Source organism: Dama dama, chromosome 31 (assembly GCF_033118175.1).
Source record: "Dama dama isolate Ldn47 chromosome 31, ASM3311817v1, whole genome shotgun sequence".
In the NCBI taxonomy this organism is placed as follows: Eukaryota; Metazoa; Chordata; class Mammalia; order Artiodactyla; family Cervidae; genus Dama; species Dama dama.
The window spans coordinates 45482715-45510360 of record NC_083711.1 but is presented as its reverse complement, the minus strand read 5'-3'; the positions used below and the strand labels follow the sequence as shown (position 1 = coordinate 45510360).

The 27646-nt window shown below is 37.6% G+C and overlaps 1 protein-coding gene across 1 annotated transcript in view; it reads right to left on the bottom strand.

Moving 5' to 3' along the window:
* The window catches only part of EPHA6 (EPH receptor A6), a 927780-nt gene that overhangs the window by 156163 nt on the left and 743971 nt on the right, over positions 1–27646 (bottom strand). The window contains exon 12 of the mRNA XM_061133941.1: positions 1959–2084. Within this exon, the coding sequence (XP_060989924.1) occupies positions 1959–2084 (126 nt within the window). The remainder of the gene's footprint in view (positions 1–1958; positions 2085–27646) is intronic.

Genomic DNA, 27646 nt, shown 5'->3' with positions numbered 1-27646 from the left:
TTGGGAAATAAACTATAGCTGAATGAAAGAGGATAAAGATTACCTTTGAAATCATAGCAGTGATTATTGAAAAATACCAGAGAAAGTATACAGGGATCACTTATCAAAGTGATATAAGCCAGAAAAAGTCAGTTCAGTTAATTTCACTTTGAGGGAATAGGAACAGGTTTAGATCTATAATTTTTTTATGAAGCAATTTTATTATACCTGATTTGTATGTAAGTAATGAAAACTGAACTGAGGTTTCTCTCCCATGAAGGCTGGAGGCGAATTTGGCAGAAAGCTTAGATGAACAGAGTGCTAGTGTTCTTTTAGATTTCTCTCTGGAAAGTTGTTTTTGTGTATGTGTTATAGAAACACTATCTTGCTTCTATCATTCTCAGTGGCTAAACGACAGGGGTTATCACTTTTACCAATAATGTTGAATAATTCAAGTCACTACTGAAGTTCATATTGTCATTTCTGCCAAACATACCTAAATCCACCAAGATTTGTCGTTAAGAGTTAAAGATTAAACTATCAAACTACAAATCATCCGTTCATCTCTCCAATTCCAATCAGTGAAATATTAATAATATATATGAAAGCTACATTTTTTATATTTGCTGTTAACTCTGCAAGCTCAGTTTATATAGACTTCTATTTCTAATTTTTTACAACTACCATCACTACCACCACCACCACCAACAATAAAAGTTCTATGCAAACGATACCACTTTGTTCTAGAGAGAAAAAAAGGTGGCATCACACTCATGAGAATAAAAGTTGCTAGTTTTTATTTCATATAATTTTGGTCCCTACTCTATCCATGGCATTGTTGGCCACTTCAGTTATTATCCAATGATAAAACCAAATGACATGGAAGCATACTTATGGTTTGTTACTTTTTGCAGGCAAGAGTAATTGAAGGTAGGCAAAGGTAATTGAAAAGCAAATGAAAAACGTCAGTGTAATAATTTTAGGGTTTGATGGCATAATTTTGCTAAGAAAAGTAAGAAATTTGCATGATGAGATTTTGTTTCCATTTTATTCCCTAATTTATCAAATGCTCCCATTATTCAGCTGGCTGGGTCACCCTCGTGAAAATATAGGATCATTACCATAATTTGTAGCATAGTATTATCTATGATACAAAAACCACAAGAATTATGATAAAAATTCAAGGATCAATATCCTAATTCCATTTTTCTAAACACATATAAAATGGATTTGCATGCTTCATGTAAAAGGGAGGAAGAAAGATAGATATTTTACAAAATAACAATAATAAGACAATTAATGATTATCATAATACCAACGATAATATAAAAAGTGACTTACTAAATTTTGAAATTATATTTTAAAAGGTTTAGTATCCTATATTTTGTTGTTCTTCATTGATAAAATATGGTTTTGGTCAGATTGATATTTCTAGGGAAAGCATGCATTAATTTTCTTCCTCAGAATTGTCTTTTCGTTAATGTTAAATGTCAAATTTGCTACTTTCTCACTTTTTTGTCAAATCATTTTTCTTTAGTGAAATGGAACTTAATTTAAATCTCTGTAAACCACAAATACAGAATAATTTTTCAGTTAGTAAAACTCAGTTTTAAATTCTCTTTTCTAGGCAATTCCAAGTGGTAAAGTGGCTTAAATTCGACCTTCTTTTATTCTTGAATTACAAATTTGGGACCTGAATCTCTAGTTTTTATTTGTGAAAAATCTACCCTAGAAGAAAGAGGCAGCACTATACTGATCAGATGCTCAGTTTACAGATCCTTCTTCCACTTCCTTTACATTATTCTTGGAGCATTATGTATCACAAATGTGGTTTCTGTATCTATTAATCAAAAAGCCACTTGCATTTCTGTTCAACAATATAGTTCAGAAATACTTATTTCTGTGTTGTGGGTCTGTCAGTTGTAAGCACAGTTTTACTGCTGTATCTGGTGGCAGAAAACTTCACCTGAAATACCTACCAGCAGGAATCCTGGGGGGCAAAGATCCTCCCCCTGGCGCTGGATGCGGGGCCTGGAGGCTATTTAAAAACCCTGCCCTCAGGAAGCTGGGGCAGAACGTTTCCACCCCAATGGCCGGGAAGGATCCTTTTAAGAGATAAAAATGGACATTAATCAAAAAATCTTCTTTGTGGAAAAGTTATCATTTAACTGGAACAAAACCTACAATCAACAAAGACATCAAACCTTACAAGGAAGTTACTAATTACAAGGAATGAAATATATTTTTATTCATAAATTTATGAAATAAACCTAGTTTTTTGAAAAGAAAGTTACTCTTACCTAGTTACAATTAAAGAGGGTTAGAAGCACCAGAATACTAAGATAAATTTCTAAACCTACATTTGACAAAAGGGATACAAATGTTATTGATGTTGCCTGTTTGCAGAATTCACCTCCACATGTGATACTGCTAAGTCACTTCAGTCGTGTCTGACTCTGTGCGACCCTATAGATGGCAGCCCATCAGGCTCCCCTGTCCCTGGGATTCTCCAGGCAAGAATACTGGAGTGGATTGCCATTTCCTTCTCCAATGCATGAAAGTGAAAAATGAAAGTGAAGTTGCTTAGTCGTGTCCGACTCTTAGCGACCCCATGGACTGCAGCCTACCAGGCTCCTCCGTCCATGGGATTTTCCAGGCAAGAGTACTGGAGTGGGGTGCCATTGCCTTCTCTGTCACATGCGCTAGAGATATGCAGAAAATAGCCACAATAGGATCTGAGATGTGTGCTGCACTATGAGGAGCGGTGCTTCACTTCTGGTGTACCAGGGAGAGCCTAAAATGAAGAAGACTTCTATACCATACAGTAACTACATACATCTTTGAAACAGTGGTAAGGAAAACAACATACACATTTCTTAATTTGCTTCATTCTTAATTTGCTTAATTAGGGATCAGACATAAGAGTTTGCAAAGGTAGAACCACACGCTTTTTCATTTTTAAGAATGCTATTGAGAAAGAAACAAGAAAAAATAAACTACTTAGAAGTTTATTCATAAAATAATATAATGAATCATAGATGAAAAGAATGTCAGAGCTACAAAGGACTTCAGAGATCATCCAGTCAAAAACTCCATGTTTTACAGACCAAGAACTGAGGACTGGAGTGGAAAAGTGATATCACACAGCTGGTAGACTCCCAGGACAAAGTCTTTACACTAAAGATTAAAAATAAATAATGAGCCACTTCCTATTTGGAAGATCATGATCTCCTGAATGTGAATTAGAAACCTAGCACTTTGGAATAGTGGCATTACAACGTGGTGTCTCAAGGACCTAAAGGACACTAAAAATCACTCAGAAGAAAGTATAATATAAATGCAATATTAGTGCATTGGTAACTGATATGGTACACATAAGTTTAAATCACAATAATACCCTAAAATCAAGTTACCCTGATGGTTGTAAGAAACACACCTCATTCGAGACCTTTGAAACCCTCATTAGGAACAGAAGTTTTCCTATGTAGAGACCTGGGATCTCTCCTTCCATAAGTTCAAATTTAGAAAGTCCCATATTTTTGAAAAGGATTTCCCAAGTGGCAGGTAAAGAACCTGTCTGACAAAGCCAGAGACATAAAATATGCATGTTCAATCCCTGGGTCAGGAAGATCCCCTGGAGGAGGAAATGGCAACCCACTCCAGTATTCTTGCCTGGGAAACCCCATGGACAGAGGACCCTGGTGGGCTACAGTCCATGGGGTCACACAGAGTCACACACGACTGAAGGGACTTAGCACACACGCACATATTTTTGAAAAGACTTCACTCTGTTCTTTGACACAAACTTTACCCCTGAAATAAGTTAAAATTTTGATTTTTCTTTTAACTTTAACAAGGATTAAAGGGATGTGGTATACCACACTCTATATATCTTGCTGCTATGGAGGAAGTTGTCGCTAAAAGAAAAGCAACATTTCTCAGATCTTTAGAGATGTTTTTTACAAAAGAACAAAGTTATAATGAATGTTTCAATGGTTGAGGCCTATATATTGTACACTGGATTAAAGAAAGCATAGAGAGCGTGTCACATACTGTGAATAAATTGGTTTTGTTGTGGATTCTATGGAGCTCTAGTAAAATGACCCAGCAGAGCTGGAGTCCCTTAAACATTAAAAGGTGTGGCAAAAGAGAACAAGATGGCAGAGGAGTAGATGGATGTGGAGTACATCTCTGTCTGTGGATACATCAGGAATACACCTTCAGACACAGAAGTGCATGCAGATATGCTGCTGCTGCTAAGTCGCTTCAGTAGTGTCCGACTCTGTGCGACCCCATAGACGGCAGCCCACCAGGCTCCCCCGTCCCTGGGATTCTCCAGGCAAGAACACAGGAGTGGGTTGCCATTTCCTTCTCCAATGCATGAAAGTGAAAAATAAAAGTGAAGTCGCTCAGTCATGTCTGACTCTTTGCGACCCCATGGACTGCAGTCTACCAGGCTCCTCTGTCCGTGGGATTTTCCAGGCAAGAGTACTGGAGTGGGGTGCCATTGCCTTCTATAGAACCACGCAAAACTTGGTAGGATGAAGGAACTAGGGGGAAAAGCAGGAGTGTTATTAGGACTGGACCTGCCCTCGGTGGGTGGGGGAACTAAAGCTGAAGTCCAATTCCCACTGGCAGGCAATGGTCTGACACAGAAGAGAAAACATGTAAGGCTGAGAGTGAAGCAGCTGATCTGCGGCAGCGTAAATGGAATGAGAATCAGTCAGTCCTTGCCGCAGCCATACACACCCAGGACAGGGATGCAGGTTCCCTGGAAGGGGCCGTGGCTGGGAGCTGGAGTTCCGGGATTGTGGCACAATCCCAGGATGAGGGTTGCTGTTGTCTGCGGAGAGATGGATTGAGGGGATGTGAGGGAGGAGATCGTGGTGGGAAATGCCTGTGGAGGAAAGCCAGGCAGCCATGGAAGCAAGGCGATACTGCTGAGTCACACGGAAGGGGTGGGGCCCTCACCATAGTCTCTGTCTCCCCACACACCAGCATTGTTGGTTGAACAGTAGAGAGGCTGGCTCATCAAATGCTGAACTACAGAGTAGGGCCACAGCCAGGGGTCCTCAAAGTGCCTGATGCGCTGATCGAAGAGTAGGACCCCAAACAGGGGGCCCCTCTATGTGCCTGAAACGCCGAACAATAGAGAAGGATCCCAGCAAGGTAGCCCTCTAAGGACCTGAGGGTGGAGCCACAGAGAAAGTCTGGCCAAAGAGGCCTTCTAATCACCAGTTACAAGAGGCTCAAAAACAGACTCAGAGAGCGCAGTAACTCCTGTGACGGAGGCAGTCCATGTCCCGGCACACTTGGCGCCTCAGGGTCCCCGCAAGCCAAGCAGCCGTGCCACCTGCCTGCTCAACTCTCCCTGGGGCGGAGCTGCCACAGGCAAAAAAAGTCTTGCATCTATGTGCACAGGGTCGCTTGTGTGGTGTCCGACTCTTTGCAACCCTGTAGACTGGCCTGCCAGGCTTCTCTGTCAGGGAGGGAGGAGGGTTTTCCGGGCAAGAATACTGGAGCACTTTGGCCAACACTGGTTGCCATCCCCTTCTAGAGCACTATATTTCCTGCTGCGTTAGCTGCCAAGTCCCTTGAGTACCTGATGCTCAGAACCCCGTGACCCAAGCGGCTGCCCCACCTCCACACCTGGCCCTCACAGGGGCAAACCCAAGTCCTCCAGGGCAGCCTCAGGAGCAAACCCCAGTGGACGACCCACATGTTGGGGTGGAAATAAAACCACAGTCGAAACCCATGGGCAGTGTGGATAAGGACGAAGACCCAAAACCTTCTCACCAGCTGTACCAGCTGCAGATTAAATCCAAACGATCAACTAGGCAGACTCTGTGTCGATGGAATATATAAAAGGTCACTGAGAGCTCCCACAAAAGAAAACGCACTAGCTCTGATAGCTGTGGACACTGGAGGGAAGAACACACAGGAACAGGACCAGGTTAGAATCTCAGCTGCCCCCACAGCAGGTCCAGAGATCAGCGCCGTGTTGGAGGGCATCCCGGGGAGGGGAGGGGAACTGTGACTCCCAGCGAGGGAAAGGACCCTGACAGCAGAGACTCAAGAAAAACATCTATTATTCTTATGTTTTGACTTGTTCTGTAGATTCCTTTGGATTTTTTTTCTTTTTCTTCCCTTTTCCCCCCTCTGTTGTAGTTGATTTTATTGGCTCTATGAAAGCTAATTAAGCTTTTGAACTTTTTTTTTCTTTCTCAGTCACATTTTTTACTGTTGTTATAAACGTTTGCCTCTGCTTTGGGCTTTTGCAGTTCTGTGGAGTTTTCCTTTTTTCTTTTATTTTTAATTTCAATTTTTAAAACCTATTATTATTTTTTCTAATTTATTCCATTGTTTGCTTTTCCTACTGTTCTTTTCCCCTTGTAGTTAATTTTTAATGTATATAAATCTTCTCCATCTACCTCTATTTAACATTGCATATCTATTCTTTCTTTATTTTCCTCTCAACATATTTGTTAGTTTTATTTTCATTGCTTTAATCCCCAATTGGCACCTTGCTTTAATTTCATTTTCCAATTTATGCTTTAGTTAGTTTTGTCCTGGTAGATATAATTTTTGGTTTCATTTGTTCACTGGGTCAATCTATTGCACTTTATTTTTGTTGGACTGTTTTTATTTTACTTATGGGTGTATATGAATATGTGCCTATTCAGTCACACTTTTTATTGTTGTTGTAGACCTCTGCTTCTACATTGGGCTTTTGCAGTTCTGTGGAGTTTTCATTTTTTCTTCTTCCATTTTCTTTTTTTAAATAATTTTCTCATTTTTATAATTTTAATTTTTAATCTTTTAAACCTGTTATTTTTTTCTACATTTATTCCTTTGTTTGCCTTTCCTACTGTTCTTTTCCCCTTGCAGTTAATCTTTAATGTATATGAATCTTCTTCATCTACCTCTATTTAACTTTGCCTATCTATTCTTTCTTTCATTTCTTTCTTTCCTTTCCTCTCAACATATTTGTTAGTTTTGTTTTCATTGTTTTATTCATCACTTGGCACCTTGCTTTAGTTTTGTTTTCCAGTTTGTTCTTTAGTTAGTTTTGTTCTTAACTGGTAAATATAATTTTTGATTTCCTTTGTTCACTGGGTCAATCTATTGTACTTTATTTTTGTTGGACTGTTTTGACTTTGCTCGTGGGTGTATATGTATATGTGTATATTCCATTATTTTAGTTATTATTTGCCTGATTTTGTAACTACCATTTGTCTGGGGTTCATCTTTGGTTTCTTGTTTTTGGATATTTGTTTTAATCTCACTTAATGCCATAAGAAACCACTTGTGGAATCTTCTTTCTTGACCAGAGATCAAGCCTGGAGCCTTTGGAGTGGAGCACTGACTCCAAGACCCTCGACTACCAGAGAACTAACCCTAGGGAGTATCAAATAGTGAGAACTCACACAAAGGAAACCACTTTAATACAAGACCCTGAATCACCCAACCACTAGTGGCACCCTGTACAGGATGTGTCATCTAAACAACAAACAAAACAAAAGTACAAACCCAATCATCAGCAGAGGGGAGCACCACCTCACTCAGCCTTGCCCATCAGAGGAAAAACACAAACACAGCACAAATCTCACTGTATAGGAAGCTTAAACAAACCACTGGGCCAAACTTAGGAAGGCAGAAACCAAAAGGAAGAAAGAATTCAATCTTCTTCAAGGAAAGAATTCAACTTTCCTTGAAGCCTGGGAAAAGGAGACCTCAAACACAATAAGTAAAAAAAAAAAAATAATGAAAAGGTAGAGAAATACTACACAAATGAAGGAACAGACTAGAGACACAGAAGTCCAAATAAATGAAGAGGAAATAAGCAAACTGCCTGAAAAAGAATTCAGAATAATGACAGTAAAGATGATCAAAACCTTGAAAACAAAATGGAGAAAATGCAAGAATCAATTAACAAAGACTGAGAAGAATTAAAGAATAAACATTCAGAGACAAAACACAATTACCAAAATTAAAAATACTTTAGAATAAATCAATAGCAGAATATCTACATCAGAAGAACAAATCAGTGAGCTGGAAGATAAAATGGTGGAAATAATTTCTGAAGAGCAGAATAAAGTAAAAAGAATAAAAAGAACTGACGATAGTCTCAGAGACCTCTGGGACAATATCAAATGCACCAACATTCCATTTATAGGAGTTCCAAAAGAAGAAGAGAAAAAGAAAGGGTATGAGAAATTTTTTGAAGAGATTATAGTTGAAAATTTCCCCAAGGTGGAAAAGGAAATAGCCAATGAAGTCCATGAGGCACAAAGAGTCCCATATAGGATAAACCCAAAGAGAAACACGCCAAGACACATACTAAACAAACTGACAGAGACTAAACACAAATAAAGAATATTAAAAGCAGCAAGGGAGAAGCAACAAGTAACATACAAGGGAAACCCATATGCTTAACAGCTGATCTTTCAGCAGAAACTCTGCAGGCCAGAAGGGAATGGCAGGATATTTTCAAATTATTGAAAGGGAAAAATCTACAACCAAGGTTACAATACTCGGTAAGGATCTCATTCAGAATTGATGAAAAAATAAAAAGCTTTTCAGAGAAGCAAAAGTTAAAAGAATTCAGTACCACTAAACTAGCTTTACAACAAAAGTTAAAGGGACTCATATAGTCAAGAAATACAAGAGAAGGAAAAAGACCTGCAAAATCAACCCCAAACAATTAAGAAAATGGCAACAGGAACATATATATCAATAATTACTTTAAATGTAAATGGATTAAATGCTCCAACCAAAAGACATGGACTGGCTGAATGGATACAATAACAAGACCCATATATATGCTGTCTACAAGAAATCCACTTCAGACCCAAAGACACTTATAGGTTGAAAGTGACAGGATGGAAAAATATATTCCATGCAAATGGGAATCAAAAGAAAACTGGAGTAGCAATCTTCATATCAGACAAAATAGACCTTAAAATAAAGAAGATTACAGGAGATAAGGAAGGACACCACATAATGATCAAGGGATCAATCCAAGAGGAAGACATAACAATTGTAAATATCTATGCACCCAACATAGGAGCACCTCAATACATAAGACAAGCACTAACAGACATAAAAGGAGAAATTTAGAGTAACACAATAATAGTAGGAGACTTTAACACCCTACTCACACCAATGGACAAATCATCAAAATAGAAAATTAGTAAGGAAATACAGTCTTAAATGATACATTAGACGAGACAGATCTCACTGATATCTTCAGGATATTCCATCCAAATGCAAAAGAATACACCTTCTTCTCAAGTGCACATGGAACATTCTTCAGGATAGGCCACATCTTGGGTCACAAATCAAACCTCAGTAAATTTAAGAAAATTGAAATCATATCAAGTATCTTCTCTGACCACAATGCAATGAGACTAGATATCAATTACAAGAAAAAAAACTGTAAGAAACACTAACACATGGCGATGAAACAATACATTTCAAAATAACTAACAGGTTACTGAAGAAATCAAAAGGGAAATAAAAAAGTTTCTAGAAACAAATGACAATGAACACAAATTCTCAAAACCTATGGAATGCAGCAAAAGCAGTTCTAAGAGGGAAGTTTATAGCAATACAATCCTACCTCAAGAAACAAGAAAAACAGCAAATAGACAACTTAACTTTACACCTAAATCAACTGGAAAAAGAAGAACGAAAAACCCCCAAAATTAGTAGAAGGAAAGAAACCATAAAGAGCTGAGTAGAAATAAATGAAAAAGAAATGAAAGAAACAATAGTAAAGATTAATAAAACTGAAAGCTGGTTCTTTGAGAAGATAAACAAAACTGACAAATCTTTAGCCAGACTCATCAAGAAAAAAACAGAGAAGAACCAAACCAACAAAACTAGAAATGAAAAAGGAGAGGACAACAGACAATGCAGAAGTACAAAGGATTATAAGAGAGTATTATGAAGAACTATATGGCAGTAAAATGGATAACCTGGAAGAAATGGACAGATTCTTAGAAAACTTCAATCTTCCAAGGTTGAACCAGGAAGAAACAGAAATTATGAACAACCCAATTACAAGCACTGAAATTGAAGCTGTGCTCAAAAATCTCACAAAAAACAAAAGCCAAGGACCAGGTGGCTTAACAAGAGAATCCTATCAAACATTTAGAGAAGAGTTAATGCTTATCCTTCTAAAACTCTTTCAAAAAATTGCAGAAGAATGAACATTTCTAAACTTATTCAATGAGGTCACCATCACCCTGATACCAAAACCAGACAAAGACAGCACAAAAAAAGAAATCTACAGGCCAATAACACTGATGAACATAGATGCAAAAATCCTCAACAAAATTTTAGGAAACAGAATTCAGCAACACATCAAAATCCTCATACACTATCATCAAGTTGGGTTTATTCCAGTGATACAAGGATTCTTCAATTCACGAAAATCAGTGTGATACACCATATTAACAAATTGAAAGATGAAAACCATATGATAATCTCAATAGATGAAGAAAAAGCCTTTGACAAAATTTAGCACCCATTTATGATTTATAAGACAATGATGACAGAAATCAAAGATGACATGAACAGATGGAGAGATATTCCATGTTCCTAGGTAGGAAGCATCAATATTGTGAAAATGACTATACTACCAAATGCAGTCTACAAATTCAATGGGATCCTTATCAAGTTACCAATGGCATTTTTCACAGAACTGGAACAAAAAATTTCACAATTCATATGGAAACACAAAAGACCCCAAATAGCCAAAGCAGTCTTGAGAAAGAAGAATGGAGCTGGAGGAATCAACCTCCTGGCTTCAGGTTATACTACAAAGCCACAGTCATTAAGATAGAATGGTACTGGCACAAAAACAGAAATATAGACCAACAGAACAAGATAGAAAGTCCAGAAATAAATCCATGCACCTATGGGTACCTTATTTTTTTACAAGGAAGGCAAGAATATACCATGGGGCAAAAACAGCCTCTTCAATAAATGGTGCTGGGAGAACTGGACAGCTACATGTAAAAGAATGAAATTAGAACACTTCCTAACACCATACACAAAGATAAACTCAAAATGGATTAAAGACCTAAATGTAAGATCAGAAACTATAAAACTCTTAGAGGAAAACAGAGGCAGAACACTCAATGACATAAATCAAAGCAAGATCCTCTATGACTCACCTCCTAGAGTAATGGAAATAAAACAAAAATAAACAAGTGGGACCTACTTAAACTTAAAAGCTTTTGCACAGCAAAGGAAACTATAAGCAAGGTGAAGACAACCCTCAGAATGGGAGAAAATGATAGCAAATAAAACAACTGACAAAGGATTAATTTCCAAAATATATTTCCAAGCAGCTCATATAACTCAATAACAGGAAAACAAACAATCCAATCAAAAAGTGGGGAAAAGACCTAAACAGACATTTCTCTAAAGAAGACATACAGATGGCTATCAAACACATGAGAAGATGCTCAACACCGCTTATTATTAGAGAAATGCAAATCAAAACTACAATGAGATATCACCTCACACTGGTCAGAATGGCCATCATCAAAATAATCTACAAACAATAAATGCTGGAGAGGGTTTGGAGAAAACAGAATGCTCTTGCACTGTTGGTGGGAATGTAAATTGATACAGCCAGTATGGAAGACAGTATGGAGATTCTTTCAAAAACTAGGAACAAAACCACCATATGACTCAACAATCCCACTCCTAGGCATATATGCTGAGAAAACCAAAATGAAAAAGACACATTTATCTCATTGTTCATTACAGCACTATATATCATAGCTAGAACATGGATGCAACGTAGATGTCCATCGACAGATGAATGCATAAAGAAGTTGTGCTACATATATACACAATGGAATATTACTCAGCCATAAAAAGGAACACATTTGATTCAGTTCCAATGAGGTGGATGGACCTAGAACCTATTATACATGGCAAAGTGAGTCAGAAAGAGAAAGATAAATATATTCTAATGCATATATACAGAATCTAGAAAAATGGTACTGAAGAATTTATTTACAGGGCAGCAATGGAGAAACAGACATAGAGAATAGACTTATGGACATGGGGAAGAGAGGAAGAGAGGGTGAGGTGTATGGAAAGAGTAATATGGAAACTTACCTTACCATGTGTAAAATAGATAGCCAACAGGAATTTGCTGTTTGGCTCAGGAAAACACAAACAGAGGCCCTGAATCAACCTAGAGGGGTGGGATGGGGTGGGAGATGGGAGGGAGGTTCAAAAGGGAGGAGATATATGTATACCTATGGCTGAATCATGTTGAGGTTTGAGAGAAAACAACAAAATTCTGTAAAGCAATTATCCTTCAATGAAAAGAAAAAGGTGTGGCAAAAATGCTAAATGTAAGCCCTAAAGTGTTCTGAGGTAACTTTCCACAAACAGTCAAATTAATTACTCTTTTGTTACTATATGGGATATTCATCACTGAGAATAAAGTAAACATGAGCCTGTGTGTGGCATTGTCAAAATACGGTATTTTCCACATTGCAATGTTTCATCACCATCTGAGAAAACATTTATTAACATAAGGAGCTTCACTGAATACCAGGTGGAGAAAATTATATCATATATTTATAAAGCTCTCTTATTTAAAGTTACAAAAGAAATGGTGATTTTACAACAGGGGAAATAATTACAAGAAATTCAGATTTTATCATACGCTGTGGAAAAAATGATCCCATTTTATTTGATTATAGATTTATTGAAGTCAAGGAACAATAAACCTGGTTCAATAATACTAGATCATAAAAAAAAATCACTATGCACAGGAAAGTAAAAAGGACATAAGGAAATTATCTTAAAGAAAAATCTGAGGGAAAAAAGCATATAGAGTGGTGACTCTAAATAATGTTAATCTGCTTCACATTTAGAGATTTTTATCTGAGTTTTGCTATTTTTATTATCCAACACTATTCAAAACTGTTAACCTAGAAAAGATATCTATTATATTAACTCCTTGAAAGAAACTAAATGCAAATATTATTTTATTGCTTTGATTACACTGATTGCTACTTTTGTTGTTGTGACAGCCTGCCATTTTTAATAGCAGCTTTCATTTTCCTAAACTTGCTCCATCATTCATAATGGCTTTGTTATGCTTCTTTACTGTGGTTTAAAAGATCTTTCATTTATTGTAGCATCTCTTTAGTAACTGTCATTTGTTTTTCTATATCTGAGACAAACAAACAGAAAAGCTGGTGTGCATGAATACATATTCTATTGAGATATCATATTATGTCACATTATTCACATTATGTGATAACACTGCCTTATCATTTTTCTTCTTAAGGCCAGTCATGTCAATAGAGACTGCACAAAACACTACAAGTCGATGTTTTCACAGTTCAATCAGGAAAACTAAAGTTATCCTTGTTATAATTCCCTTATCACTTAATCCACAAGAAATTAAGTTCATGAAGCTTTTGGAATTTGATATGAAATAATTTTAGTCTGATGTGCCTTATTTCCTAAGTTGCTGATCCTCTCTCTTTTTTTTAGATCAATAGTGGAATTTGTTAATAAATTACATTGCAGCTCAATAATAAAAAAACATCTACTATCTGTACCAGGAGAAATATAAATTTCTATAAGTATTCTGATTCTAGTTACTTTCAGCAGACTATTTGTTAATATAAATTAGATTTTTATATGATGAGAGTATTTCTCTCAGCATTACAAGTTTGAAATGTAAAATGTGTCCTTTCACACATTTTTTTTTTAACTTATTTTTTTATTGAAGGATAATTGCTTAACAGAATTTTGTTGTTTTCTGTCAAACTTCAACCTGAGTCATCCATAGGTATACACATACCCCTTTCCTTTTGAACTTCCCTCCCATCTCCCTCCCCATCCCACCCGTCTAATAGAGAGCCCCACTTTGAGTTTCTTAGCCGTACAGCAAATTCCTGTTGGCTATCTATTTTACATATGGCAATATTAAGTTTCCATGTTACTCTTTCCATACATCTCACCCTCTCCTCCTCTCTCTCCATGTCCACAATTCTATTCTCTATGTCTGTTTCTCCCACATGCTTTTCTAAATCTCAAATTCTTGAGTTTCCAGTTTGTTAGTGATCTTGAGTTGGTGGGTTAAAAAGAGATCAACATGTGACATTAGCATTATATTGCCTGTAATATAGAGTTAACAGATAAGTGGGTGTTCTGTAGTTTTATTTGCTAAATCTGGTAGCCCTAATCTAATATGATTTCAAACACGGATCGGATAACTAAGAGACACTTAACTACTGGTGTAAGGTAAATGAACATAAGTCACTGGCTTCAGGGGTTGGTAATTTATCTTTCATTAGTTCAGCAGTTCTCTGTGCATTTAGGGAGCCTTGCAAACTATGACTAGGGGAAGACATTACTGGTGTTTAGTGTGTGTGTGTGGGGAGGGGGTCAGGATGTATGTTTAAGGCTTTGCAGTAAGTGGAATATTCCTTGCCTAATGGGACTTCTCTCTCAAAATGCTGGTGGCACCCACTGAAAAACATTGTCTGAGAATAAAGAATCCTTAAAAAAAAAAAAAAAAGGTTGCTAATGAATAGGTCATATAATGTGGTCAAGAAACAGTGTGAAGAAGTTAAATCAGCTTATATTCTGACATTTGGCTTGATCAATTAATGGGGGACTGATCAGATCATCTGAGAGTAATCTGGCCTGTAGAGTAAGCAGCTTTCAAAGAATCATAATAAAATATATTTAGCACAAACTCAATGAAACAAATCCCATTTTAATTTGATATAGCAGCAATCTCTCTGAAATAACTTTATGTTAGAAATTAGATATCATTAAGAATTTGTGTAAAAGATAACAAACTATGACCTTAAACTTTCTGAATTTCAATCTCATCTGTGAAATGAAAATAACTCGACCTAATGGGAATGTTTGTATGTTTAAACGAGAGTAAATTACCATAAGCATAAGACAACATTATTAGAAAGCCCTAATATTTTTTATGTATATTTTAAATTAGAGGATAATTACTTTACAATACAGAGATGGTTTTTGCCAAACATCAACATGAATAGGCATTAGGTATACCTCCCTCCCTGTCCCATCCATCTAGTTTGTCACAGAGCCACTGGATTTGGGATCCCTGCTGTCATACTTCGAATTACCACTGGTTATCTACTTAACATATAGTAATGTATATGTTTTAATGCTATTCGCTCATCTCATCCCACCCTCTCCTTTCCCCCACTGAGTCCAAAATGTCTGTGTCTCCTTTGCTGCCCTGCAAGTAGGCTCATCAAGACTATCTTTCTAGATTCCATATATAGGCATTAATAAATGATATTTGTCTTTTTCTTTCTGACTTACTTCACTCTGTATAATCAGTTCTAGGTTCATCCACCTCATTGGAACTGACTCAAATGTGTTCCTCTTTATAGCTGAGTAATATTCCAATGTATATATGTACCATAACTTTCTTACCCATTCATCTGTTGATGGATATATAAGTTGCTTCTATGTCCTAGTTATTATAAATAGTTGCTGCAGTGAACACTAGGGTACATGTGTATTTTTCACTTCTGTTTTCCTCAGGATATTTGACCAGGAGTGGGATTGCTGGGTTGTATGGTAGCTTTATTCCTAGTTTTTTGTAAAGAATCTCCATACCATTCTCCATAGTGGGGGAATCAATTTGCATTTCCACCAAAAGTGTAAGAGGATTCTCTTTTCTCCACACCCTCTCTAGCATTTATTGTTTGCAGAATTTTTTAATGATGGCCATTCTGACTTGTGTGAGATGATATCTCATTGTATTTTTGGTTTGCATTTCTCTAATAATGAGCAATGTTGAGCATCTTTTATTGTTCATTAGCCATCTGTATTTTTTTTTGGGGGGGGGAGAAATGTTTAGGTCTTCTGCCCACTTTTTGATTGGGTTGTTTGTTTTTTTTCTGATATTGAGCTGCATGAGCTACTTGTATATTTTGGAGATTAATTCCTCACCAGTTATTTAGTTTGCTATTAATTTCTCCCATTCTGAGGGTTGTCTTCTCACCCTGTTTAGAGTTTCCTTCATTGTGCAAAAGCTTTTAAGTTTAATTAGGTTCCACTTGTTTATTTTGTCTTTATTTCCATTATCCAAGGAGGTGGGTCATAGAGGATCTTGCTGTGGTTTATGTTAGAGAGAAAACAAACTGCCTATGTTTTCCTCTAAGAGTTCTACAGTTTCTGGCCTTACATTTAGGTCTTTAATCCATTTTGAGTTTATTTTTGCGTATGGTGTGGAGTTGTTCTAATTTCATTCTTTTACACATAGTTGACCAGTTTTCCCAGCACCACTTGTTGAAGAGACTGTCTTTTCTCCATTGTATATTTTTGTTTCCTTTGTCAAAGATAATGTGCCCATAGGTGTGTGGATTTACCTCTGGGTTTTCTATCTTGTTCCATTGATCTATATTTCTGTTTTCGTGCCAGTACCATACTGTCTTGATGACTGTAGCTTTGTAGTATAACCTGAAGTCAGGAAGGTTGATTCCTCCAGTTCCATCTTTCTTTCTCAGACTGCTTTGGCTAATCAGGGTCTTCTGTGTTTCCATACAAATTGTGAAATTGTTTGTTCTAGCTCTGTGAAAAATACTGTTGGTAGTTTGATAGGGATTGCATTAAATCTACATATAACTTTGAGTAGTATACTCATTTTCACCATATTGATTATTCCAATCCAAGAACACCGTATATCTCTCCATCTGTTTGTGTCATCTTTGATTTCATCAGAGTCTTATAGTTTTCTGCATACGGGTCTTTTGTCTCTTCAAGTAAATTTTTTACTAAGTATTTTATTCTTCTTGTTGCAATGGTGAACGGGATTGTTTCCTTAAATTTCTCTTTCTGATTTTTCACTGTTAGTGTATAGGAATGCAAAGGATTTCTGTGTATTAATTTAATATCCTGTGGCTTTACCATATTCATTGATTGGATCTAGTAATTTTCTAGTGGCATCTTTAGGGTTTTCTATGTGGAGAATCATGTCATCTGCAAACAGAGACAGTTTTACTTCTTCTTTTCCAGTATGGATTCATTTTATTTCCTTTTCTTCTCTTATTTCTTTGGCTAGGGCTTCCAAAATGATGTTGAATAATAGTGGTGGGAGTGGGCACCCTTGTCTTGTTTCTGAGTTTAGAGGAAATACTTTTAATTTTTACCACTGTGGATAATGTTTGTTGTGAGTTTGTCATATATGGCTTTTATTATGCTATGTTCCTTTTATGCCTACTTTCTGGAGAATTATTATCATAAATGGGTGCTGAGTTTTGTACAACCCTGATGTTTTAAGAAATAAATCTCTTTAGGTGAGAAACTGAACTTAAAATCAGACCTAAACTGATAAAGTCTGTTCTATTAATATAAAATGAATATTATTTCAAAATATTTTAACTTCATCCCTTAAAAAATATTCTGTGAGTGGTTTATAGTAAACGTAAAAATATAATAAATGCAGTAAAACAATAGATATACATGAGATGAACAAATTAGCATTCATATAGTTGAGATTTGGGGTTCAAAAATGTTTCCTGCAGATCACCAGCCCAGGTTGGATGCATGAGACAAGTGCTCGGGCCTGGTGCACTGGGAAGACCCAGAGAAATCGGGTGGAGAGGGAGGTGGGAGGGGGGATCGGGATAGGGAATACATGTAAATCCATGGCTGGTTCATGTCAGTGTATGACAGGAACCACTACAGTATTGTGGAGTGATTGGCCTCCAACTAGTGAAAATAAATGGAAAAACAAAACAAAACAAAAATGTTTCCTGATATTGGCAAGACTAAAAATTTGGAGAGCTAAGAATTGAGTATGTATCTATTTAGCATAGAGATTCTTTCTTCAACTTTAGGTGTCCAGTATAGAGTTCTGTAACTGATACATAGCAGCCTCTCCATAACCGTGTGATTTAGGTTAATGACAGTACTTCTGAGCTACAGTATGAATAATTTCAAAGTTCAATGACAACAAAGTCTGTTAAAACAAATGCTATGTCAAGGATTGTTTTTTTTGAGAAATTCCCACTTCTGAACTTTCAAAGGTTCTCTGCCTCTTTCCCTGTCTGTTGCCTATCTATCTATGTATCTATCACCTAATTTCAGTTGTCCCTTCCTTGTCTGATTGTGTTTCCCTCCACTCCTTGTGTATCTCATGTATGTGCCTCTTCTTCTGTTATAATAATTTACAGCATTACTCATATACTCGTTTCCTGAGGGATGTAAAAGAAAATCACAAGATCATTAGGTTTGCTTGAGCACACGCTTTCTAGTTTGCTGTAACGGTGGAAGAAGATCAATACTCTTAACAGTTACAAAACCAGTGAGGAAGACCAGCAACAGTAAGAAGAGCCATTTTCATGTAAAGCATTGGAAGAATGTCTCTCTTACTTCACTGAGATTTTACTTTGGGTCTCTTTCATAACAACATGCAGTTAAGAAAAAAACTAAGCTGCTCTGTCTCATTTGGTACAGAAAATATTCCTCCCTTATTATAATGCTTGAGATGAGCCAGCTGGGAGCACAGTTTGGTCTCTTCTACGCTGATCAGAAGATGCACAGGGTAGGGTTTCAATAAATGCAAGTTGAATAAGTGGATACGTAAACGATGAATGAAAAGTGACAAATTGCTCCTTAGGCAAATATCTTGCTAAGATCTAAGGAAATACTCTGCCTGTTCACTTGCTTCCTAGGCCAATGGCAATTTTCTAATGACTAGCCAAGAGCTATTTTTAATTAGGCTTAGAATGTGGAACAGAATCATTCTGTTCATGAATAACTCATTCATTTATCCTTTTATCCATTTATGGACTTATTCATTTATTCAGTAAATATTTATTGAAGCACCTCTTTTTTAGCTGGCACTATGACACATTTCTAGCACAAGAAGAGGAAATCAAATAAATGTTGATATGACATTATTATTTTTCAGGAAATGATTCTATCTAAGCTAAGCCAAAGATGCAATTACAAATTTTTGCCCATTTCCTAAATTCTTATAAGTGGAAATATCCCTATAATTAAATTATATTTTCCTTTTAGCACAGCTAAACTCCATGCAGATTCTTTGGTACCAAACACAACTAAAGAGCATGCAATCGTTACTGCTTTGTTTTGGCTTTTTTTTTTTTTTTTTACCCTTCAGATCATTGCCATATGAGTTTTAAAGATTTTTTTCATTCTATTGTTCAATAGGTCACAATAAAATTACTGAAGCAAAAAGAGCAGTTTCATGCCTAGATTTTTATGAGTTAATCTTCAGTGCTCTTAAAAAGAAATTTTCAGTTTTCACTTTTTTAAACTTTCAAGATATGCATGATAAAATTGTTGCTGTAAATTATTTTTTTAAGACAATAGCATTAACAAGGAGAATTAAAATATTTTCAAGCTCATTGAGAACATTTATTGAAAAGTACATTTTAATTAATATTTAATACAGAAGTTGAGAAACCTGTATGCAGGTCAGGAAGCAACAGTTAGAACTGGACATGGAACAACAGACTGGTTCCAAATAGGAAAAAGAGTACATCAAGGCTGTATATTGTCACCCTGCTTATTTAACTTATATGCAGAGTACATCATGAGAAACGCTGGGCTGGATGAAGCACAAGCTGGAATCAAGATTGCCGGGAGAAATATCAAGAACCTCAGATACGCAGATGACACCACCCTTATGGCAGAAAGTGAAGAGGAACTAAAAAGCCTCTTCATGAAAGTGAAAGAAGAGAGTGAAAAACTTGGCTTAAAGCTTAACATTCAGAAAACTAAGATCATGGCATCTGGTCCCATCACCTCATGGGAAATAGATGGGGAGACAGTGGAAACAGTGACTGACTTTATTTTTTGGGCTCCAAAATCACTGCAGATAGTGACTGCAGCCATGAAATTAAGACACTTACTCCTTGGAAGGAAAGTTATGACCAACCTAGACAGCATATTAAAAAGCAGAGACATTACTTTGCCAACAAAGGTCCGTCTGGTCAAGGCTATGGTTTTTCCAGTGGTCATGTATGGATGTGAGAGTTGGACTGTGAAGAAAGCTGAGCGCTGAAAAATCGATGCTTTTGAACTGTGGTGTTGGAGAAGACTCTTGAGAGTCCTTTGGACTGCAAGGAAATCCAACCAGTCCATCCTAAAGGAGATCAGTCCTGGGTATTCATTGGAAGGACTGATGCTGAAGCTGAAACTCCAATACTTTGGCCACCTCGTGCGAAGAGTTGACTCGTTGGAAAAGACCCTGATGCTGGGAGGGATTGGGGGCAGGAGGAGAAGGGGACGACAGAGGATGAGATGGCTGGATGGCATCACCGACTCAATGGGCATGAGTTTGAGTAAACTCTGGGAGTTGGTGATGGACAGGGAGGCCTGGCGTGCTGCAATTCATGGGGTTGCAAAGAGTCGGACACGACTGAGCGACTGAACTGAACTGAACTGATAGAAGTTCTGTGACTTTTTAAAAACAAATTGGTAGGGGGGATCGGGATGCGGAATACATGTAACTCCATGGCTGATTCATGTCAATGTATGACAAAAACCACTACAATATTGTAAAGTAATTAGCCTCCAACTAATAAAAATAAATGAAAAAAAAACAAAAACAAAAACAAATACTTAAAAGATACCTAGTTTCTTAATACGGAAAATTAACTTGGATTAGAACTTCTCTAAAATTCCTTTAAGCTTAAAATTCTGTTTACCTAATTTTTATTCCATTGCTACATTAAATTAATATTACATTTCCCCCCAATATGGGTTATGTTCAGTGGTCTTACCTATATTTATATTCAGTAGGGCCTAGAATTTTAATTATCAAAAATGTGTCTAACTAAATATATAATCTGTCAATACATCCATCAGGTTTAATAGTGAAAAATGCCTAGGCTTGAGGACAAGCAGAATTTTGACTCAAGTATTCACCATAAGTAACTAAAAGTAAGTAACTAAACCAAGATTTATACTTCTCTTTTACTTAGCCTCTTCATTTGAAAATGGAGCTAATAGTAAATACCACTTGTATTGGTTTATTGTGGATCATTTAGGAAGTGCCTATTAGTGGCCGATGGTAAGTGATAAATGAGGGACAAATATTTCTTCTCTTTAATTCCTTAAACTTGACCTACAATCTCATGTCTCCACACCATCATGATATTTCCCTCTCCTGGAAGGCCTGCTGGCCCCTATGGAAACATGCCTTACATACCTGGTAAGATCTCACTACTCCTTCTTCAGTACGCTTGCATAATGTTAGCTACTATAATAAAGGTAGAATGCTATCACAGGGACAGTATATATTTGTTTACAGTGTTAGGATACCAAAATCAAATGCCTTTAGGGACCAGTCAAGTTCAACATATAAGTGTATCAGGTTGGTGACAAAGGCGCTGAGTCCAGCTGTTGGGTGAAAGTTCTTGCTAAGGACAATGAATTCAAATGTTTTAAAGAATGCTGTAGAAATCAAATAAGACACACCTCCAAGCTGACTTCAGCCTGTGAGCTGCGTGCTGGTGACTGGATGACATGTTTGTCTTCCTCACCAGGTTGTGATTCCCTCAGAATAAGGATGAGTCAAGCATTCTCTCATATATGTTCATTCCCAGAGCTTCTGCATGGTAGGAGCCCAATGTAATAGTTATTGAATAGAATTAAAATCATCTTAGACAAGGAGCTCAAAGCTTGACTTTATCTGGATGAATATAGAATTGTATTGATGTCAGAGCTTTTAAAACCATGCTGGGAAAGAGTGAAGGCAAAAGAAGAGGGTGACAGAAGATGAGATGGTTAGTTAGCATCACTGACTCAATGGGCATGCTGCTGCTGCTGCTGCTGCTAAGTCACTTCAGTCGTGTCTGACTCTGTGAGACCCCATAGACGGCAGACCTTGTCCCTGGGATTCTCCAGGCAAGAACACTGGAGTGGGTTGCCATTTCCTTCTCCAATGCATGAAAAGTGAAAAGTGAAAGGGAAGTCGCCCAGTCATGTCCGACTCTTCACGACCCCATGGACTGCAGCCTACCAGGCTCCTCCGTCCATGGGATTTTCCAGGCAAGAGTACTGGAGTCGGGTGCCATTGCCTTCTCCATCAATGGGCATAAATGTGAGCAAACTCTCGAGATGGTGAGGACAGGGAGGCCTGGCATGCGACAGTCATTGGGGTCACAAAGAGTCAGACACATCTTAGCAAGTGAACGAAAAATACTCTAATAATATAAATATTGTCAAAACTGTGTAGAATTATTCAAGTTCAATGAGATTTATAACTGAGCACTTTAAGTGCTTGTGCAGAGGCAGTGTTTTGGAACCAGGACAGATTAAGATTCTACAATTCTTTTATCTAAGAAGTGGTGAAGGAGTGAACTGAAATTGAAAAGCATGTCCTCCTGACTGAGTGCCTTTGTGGGCAGATGCCTACCCACCCTTTTCTTTCTTGGGCTAGACTTTCACACTATTCATTCTTTAAAAAATGCTTTTACACTTCAGGTGCCAAGGAGTCAGCTAAAGAGCTGCTAAGAATGCTAAGAAGCATTTATCAGTGTGTATAAAAGCTAGATCTGTTTAGCTCACAGCCAAAGTGTGCTACGTATTTGATACTTATGAACCTTGGGTGTATGTCACATTACTAAAGGGAGGGTTGCACCTTTAGCACATCTGATAAAGAGGTCATGAGAAAGGCAGCATCTGCCTTTTTGTAATTTTCCAAGGCTGCCTATAGATCAGACTGGCCACTTGTTGCTAGTGTGTATCCTTCTAATGTGTGTCATTTTTGATTTCTCCAGTAGAAAGTATGAGTTTAATTTCACTGCCAGATCCTGATGAAAACATCTTTGGCAATGTTATCTACAAAAAAAGTGTTAATACATACCAGGCATTTCTCAGTCTAGGCTGTGCCGTGTGCTCAGTCGCTCAGATGTGTCTGACTCTGCGATCCCATGGACTGCAGGCCGCCGGCCTCCTCCATCCATGGGATTTTCCAGGCAAGAATACTGGAATGGGTTGCCACCTCCTTCTCCACAATTAAGGCTAAGATATTTAAATTCCTTTCAAAGCTTTGCTGGCTTTTTCAGGTCAGAATCATACTCATTTTGGCATCTATATGGTGTGCAATAGATGCCAGGATGATTTGGTTTATTAATTGCCATTCTGAAAATTGGATTGGTCTTGAAATAATCCGGGAACACAATTAGTATTGAAAATAAGTGAGAGCAGCCGATAGAAAACAAAACTATTCAAGTCGCAAATGATTTCACGTCAATTCTGATATCATAATGTATGACCGGGATGGCACCGTAATGGCAATGGTGGTGGCAAAGACACATTCACTTTTCTAGGAAGCTACTTTTTGCTTGAGGTAAACATGTGGGATTTCTGTCCATGTCACTGCCTGCAGCCATACATGGAGGAAAGAGACACTTAGGAGAACACCTCCCTGGGTCATTCCAGTTCAGGGCTTGTCACTCTTCAGCTTAAAAATTCTCAAAATCTCCTTCAGTTCAGTTCAGTCGCTCAGTCGTATCCGACTCTTTGCGACCCCATGAATCGCAGCACTCCAGGCCTCCCTATCCATCACCAACTCCCGGAGTTTACTCAAACTCATGCCCATCGAGTCGGTGATGCCATCCAGCCATCTCATCCTCTGTCGTCCCCTTCTCCTCCTGCCCCCAATCCCTCCCAGCATCAGGGTCTTTTCCAACGAGTCAACTCTTCGCGTGAGGTGGCCAAAGTATTGGAGTTTCAGCTTCAGCATCAGTCCTTCCAATGAACACCCAGGACTGATCTTTAGGATGGGCTGGTTGGAATCTCCTTACTGTGGAGCAAGATAAAAGAATAGCTTCAAAATCCTCTACTTCTTACTTCAAATATACTAGGATATCCACTGTTACTTTAATGTGCTGCTCACTGCTAGCATGAAGTGAGCAAGGCCCACTATGGCCTTATCCATTCTAAAGTGAAAGTATTAGTCGCTCGGTCATGATCTACCCTTTGAGATCCCATGTACTGTAACCTACCAGGCTCCTCCGCCCATGGAATGCTCCAGGCAAGAATACTTGACTGGGTTGCCATTTCCTTTTCCAGGGGATCTTCCTGACCGAGGGAATGAACCTGGGTCTCCTGCAATGCAGGTTTGTTTATTGTCTCTGCTGTTCTAAATGCCCTGCTTGAGTGCCACATCTTTTAAGAGAATTTCCCTTTGGTCACTGCAGGAATAATCTTGCCTATTGGTGCTCCCACAGGAGGTAACAAGGCTGTTAGCCACAGGGCACAAGTGTTGAAGTCGAGGGATCCAGTGTCAAATCTTATGTGTCAGAGCAGTCACTTCAACTCCTGAGGCTCAGCTCGCATTTAGGTAACATGTGAAATAGTCAGTTATGAAGAAAGTTGTACAAGGAAGCACTTATTAAAAGCCTTGCACAAAGCAGATGGTCAAGGAAGACCTCCCCACTCACCTTTCCTGGTTCTTTTCCTTCTCTCACATATAACAGGATCACATTTTTTCTTATAGTGTATGTATTTTTGTTCATGACATGTCTTATACTAAATTTCTTAAAGAGTTTCTTATTTTTATATTTTCAACAGAACCTGGTACCCTATGTTGCATATAGGGGTCATTTGTGATGATAACTTTAATAAAAACCGGGAACTCTTATTACAAAGCATACCTTCAACTTCCTTATTCATGACAATGTTATTGTTGGCTTTGATAGCAACTTCTAAGTTGCAGTTGGTTTAGCAAGTGAGTCAAAATGTCATTAGAGTCATAAAAATGTTGTGATGTGTAAAGCTACTCTCACGAGCTCCCATGTTCTTTACTGGCAGACACACAGATTGATATGGAATGTCTCTAACAGCCAGATAAGGGGGTCTCCACATGTCTCCTACCATTCACTTCTTTCAGTTTTGCCTATGTGGCCTCTCATTTATGACTTCAGGAGCAAAGAGAGTGAAGCTCTTGAGGGCAGAGCATCCGAACTGTTTAGGTCCAAGAGAAGGGTGAGGCATGGAGCTAGAGATGACGTTCCCTGAAGGAACAGGATGATTCTGCTTTCATCCACTGGGAGCCCAGTTCTCTTAGAAACAAGCGAGCAAGTTCAACTATAGCCAGAACAAACTAGTAACTGGGTTGGGCTCTATTTTCAAAGGAGATCTTAAATGTGAAATGAGCTTGAAAAGAGTCAGGCATTATCCAGTTTAATGTATCTTTTAATTTTTATTGACACTATTCCTTTTATTTTAAGCTTGATGCCTTTGAGGCCTATATTAACTTTCAGGTCTGATCTAACATTCATTCCTGATAATAAGGGAGAAAATGGAAATAGACTCAAAGAAGCCTGATTTTATTACTCTTAAGCCACATGAACAGGATTGATTGAAATAGTATACCCACCGACAATCTTCCAGCCCCTCGCTGGGCTACCACTTTCACGACTGTTTACCATTAGGCTATCCTTGGTAGGCCATTAGACTGAGTTCAAAATGAGGATCTAAGTACGTTTTATTTGGTGAGAACTGTTGAAGGAGATTCATGGATTTTGAACAGAGAAAAAGTGAGAGAAAGAGAGCTGGCAGGTGTTGCTCAGTATCAAAAACACCCCCATAAATGTATTCTTCAGAGCTAGTTCCAAGACAATTTCAGACTCTCATATCATTAGATTACTGGTTCACTTAACATACATATTTTTTATTACATTCTGGCTTGGATGTAAATTTGGGTAGTTTGCAAAAATATTCTGCTGCTGGTGGTGAATGATTATAGCTTCTTGGATATAGTGACAATGTGTGAGAAACTACAGCTTCTAACACGATATATGTGGAGAGGAAAACATTTGGAAGCAGTCTGAGTGCATTTTATTTCCGCATTGGCTCTTTGGGCACCCAGCCATTATCAAAGCATTATTTAACAAATTACGGCACCACAAAAAATATTTTATGCTCTGGATGTTAGTTTTCCAAAAAAGAACCAATAAATATCTGGAGTTACTGTTGAAGAGAGCAGGACTGAGTTAAAATTTAGAGAATGTTTTTATTTGCAAGTGAAAAAAGCTCACTGCTTTCAAAGTATTACATTCGATTTTACTGCTATTTAAATAAGCTCATTTTGTGTACATGTTGCTGCGTTAACACCAAAAGGAAAAGATGCTACTTTTAAGGGGCCAAGTCATTTTATTATACAGTGGTGAATATATAGCCAAATTTTATAGTTTCAGAGTGTAGAGAACAATGATGCACTTTGGTTTATATTTGATTTATAAAAAAATTCAAAGAAAACAGCTCTCTCATTTACCCTTTGAATACCGGCACATGTGTTCTTAAATGGAGCAGATCATTATACAGTCTTATTGTTTGAGACTATGGGTAAATATTGTGTCATACGAATCACCCTTTAGCATCAATAAAGTTGGGCCGGTGGAGAACTGGGGTGATAAAACTATTCCCTGGAAGAAAGCTGTTCACCCATGTGAGGCAAATTTAGTGTGCAGGATGAGGTAATTTACTAAATGGTACCCTGGTGCCCTAGAAGACTTAATTCACTTCAGTTGAATGAGCAGTTGGATCAAACTCAATCATTGAGAGTTACCCATTCATACTCAAAGGCATATAGATCTCCCACTGAATGTTCTTTAATTGGGTGCATATAACTCCAGGGTAACCTGGGTATAGGGTTGGGAAAATAAAAATGTGTGGCCTAATTAGAAAGCCCCATTTAAACTTGCTTTTCAAATTACATTTCACAGCACTGACTGGCAGTGACCTAAGGAGATGAAGTATTTTCAGGGAAGGAAAAAGCAAGTGATAATATCATTTCTTAACTAATCACAACCTCTGAGTTTGGAGAGTCCCAGAAAGTTTGTATTTTAAGTATAGATTTAACTAAAATCTAGCAAACTATAGAAAAGAAGTGCTGGCAAAGATAAATACTGAATAGTAGAATAGGCTTGTCAAGAAATGAACAATGAAGAGGAGATAGATTTTGGAGTAAATGACATATATAGATCAAGGAAAAATGGTCGCATAAAGTTTTATATTTCTGTGTGTCTGTGTATGTTTATGAAGCATTGGCTTACTAAACTTTTTGCACAATCTCACACAATAAACAAATGTAAAAGACTTTTCCGAACATTCATTCTTGAATGAAACAACATATTTTCCTAAGATTTTTTTTCCTTTGATTTACAATATGTATCTTATGAAAAAACTTATAAATAATCTCCACTCTGTAACAACATCCACCTGAAACAACTTTGAAGACTAACATGCTTCCAGCACACGCCGGGTATCCCACGAAAGGGACAACTTCAATCCACAGTTGGTGATTGAGGAATGAATGTCTCACATCTCTCGTCATGATCTGACCTCCTGGTGACAGACACTGACAGTAGCTGGTCAATGTTGATTCCCTTCTTATTTTCAGGACCCCTGATTTTGAGCTGGTATTTGCTGTACTTTATTATATAAATAAAATATTTTTTCATCTTCCTTATGCATCCAAATGAGGGTCTGTGATTAAGTTCTGATCATTGAGAGTAAGAGGAATTGTCCCTAAATGGAGGAAATATGACTGTAGTTACCCTTTCCTGCTTTTTGAAGCACTGAGTTTATGTAACCATCCTGGATAGTATGCCGAAGATGGCCACTCAAGGAA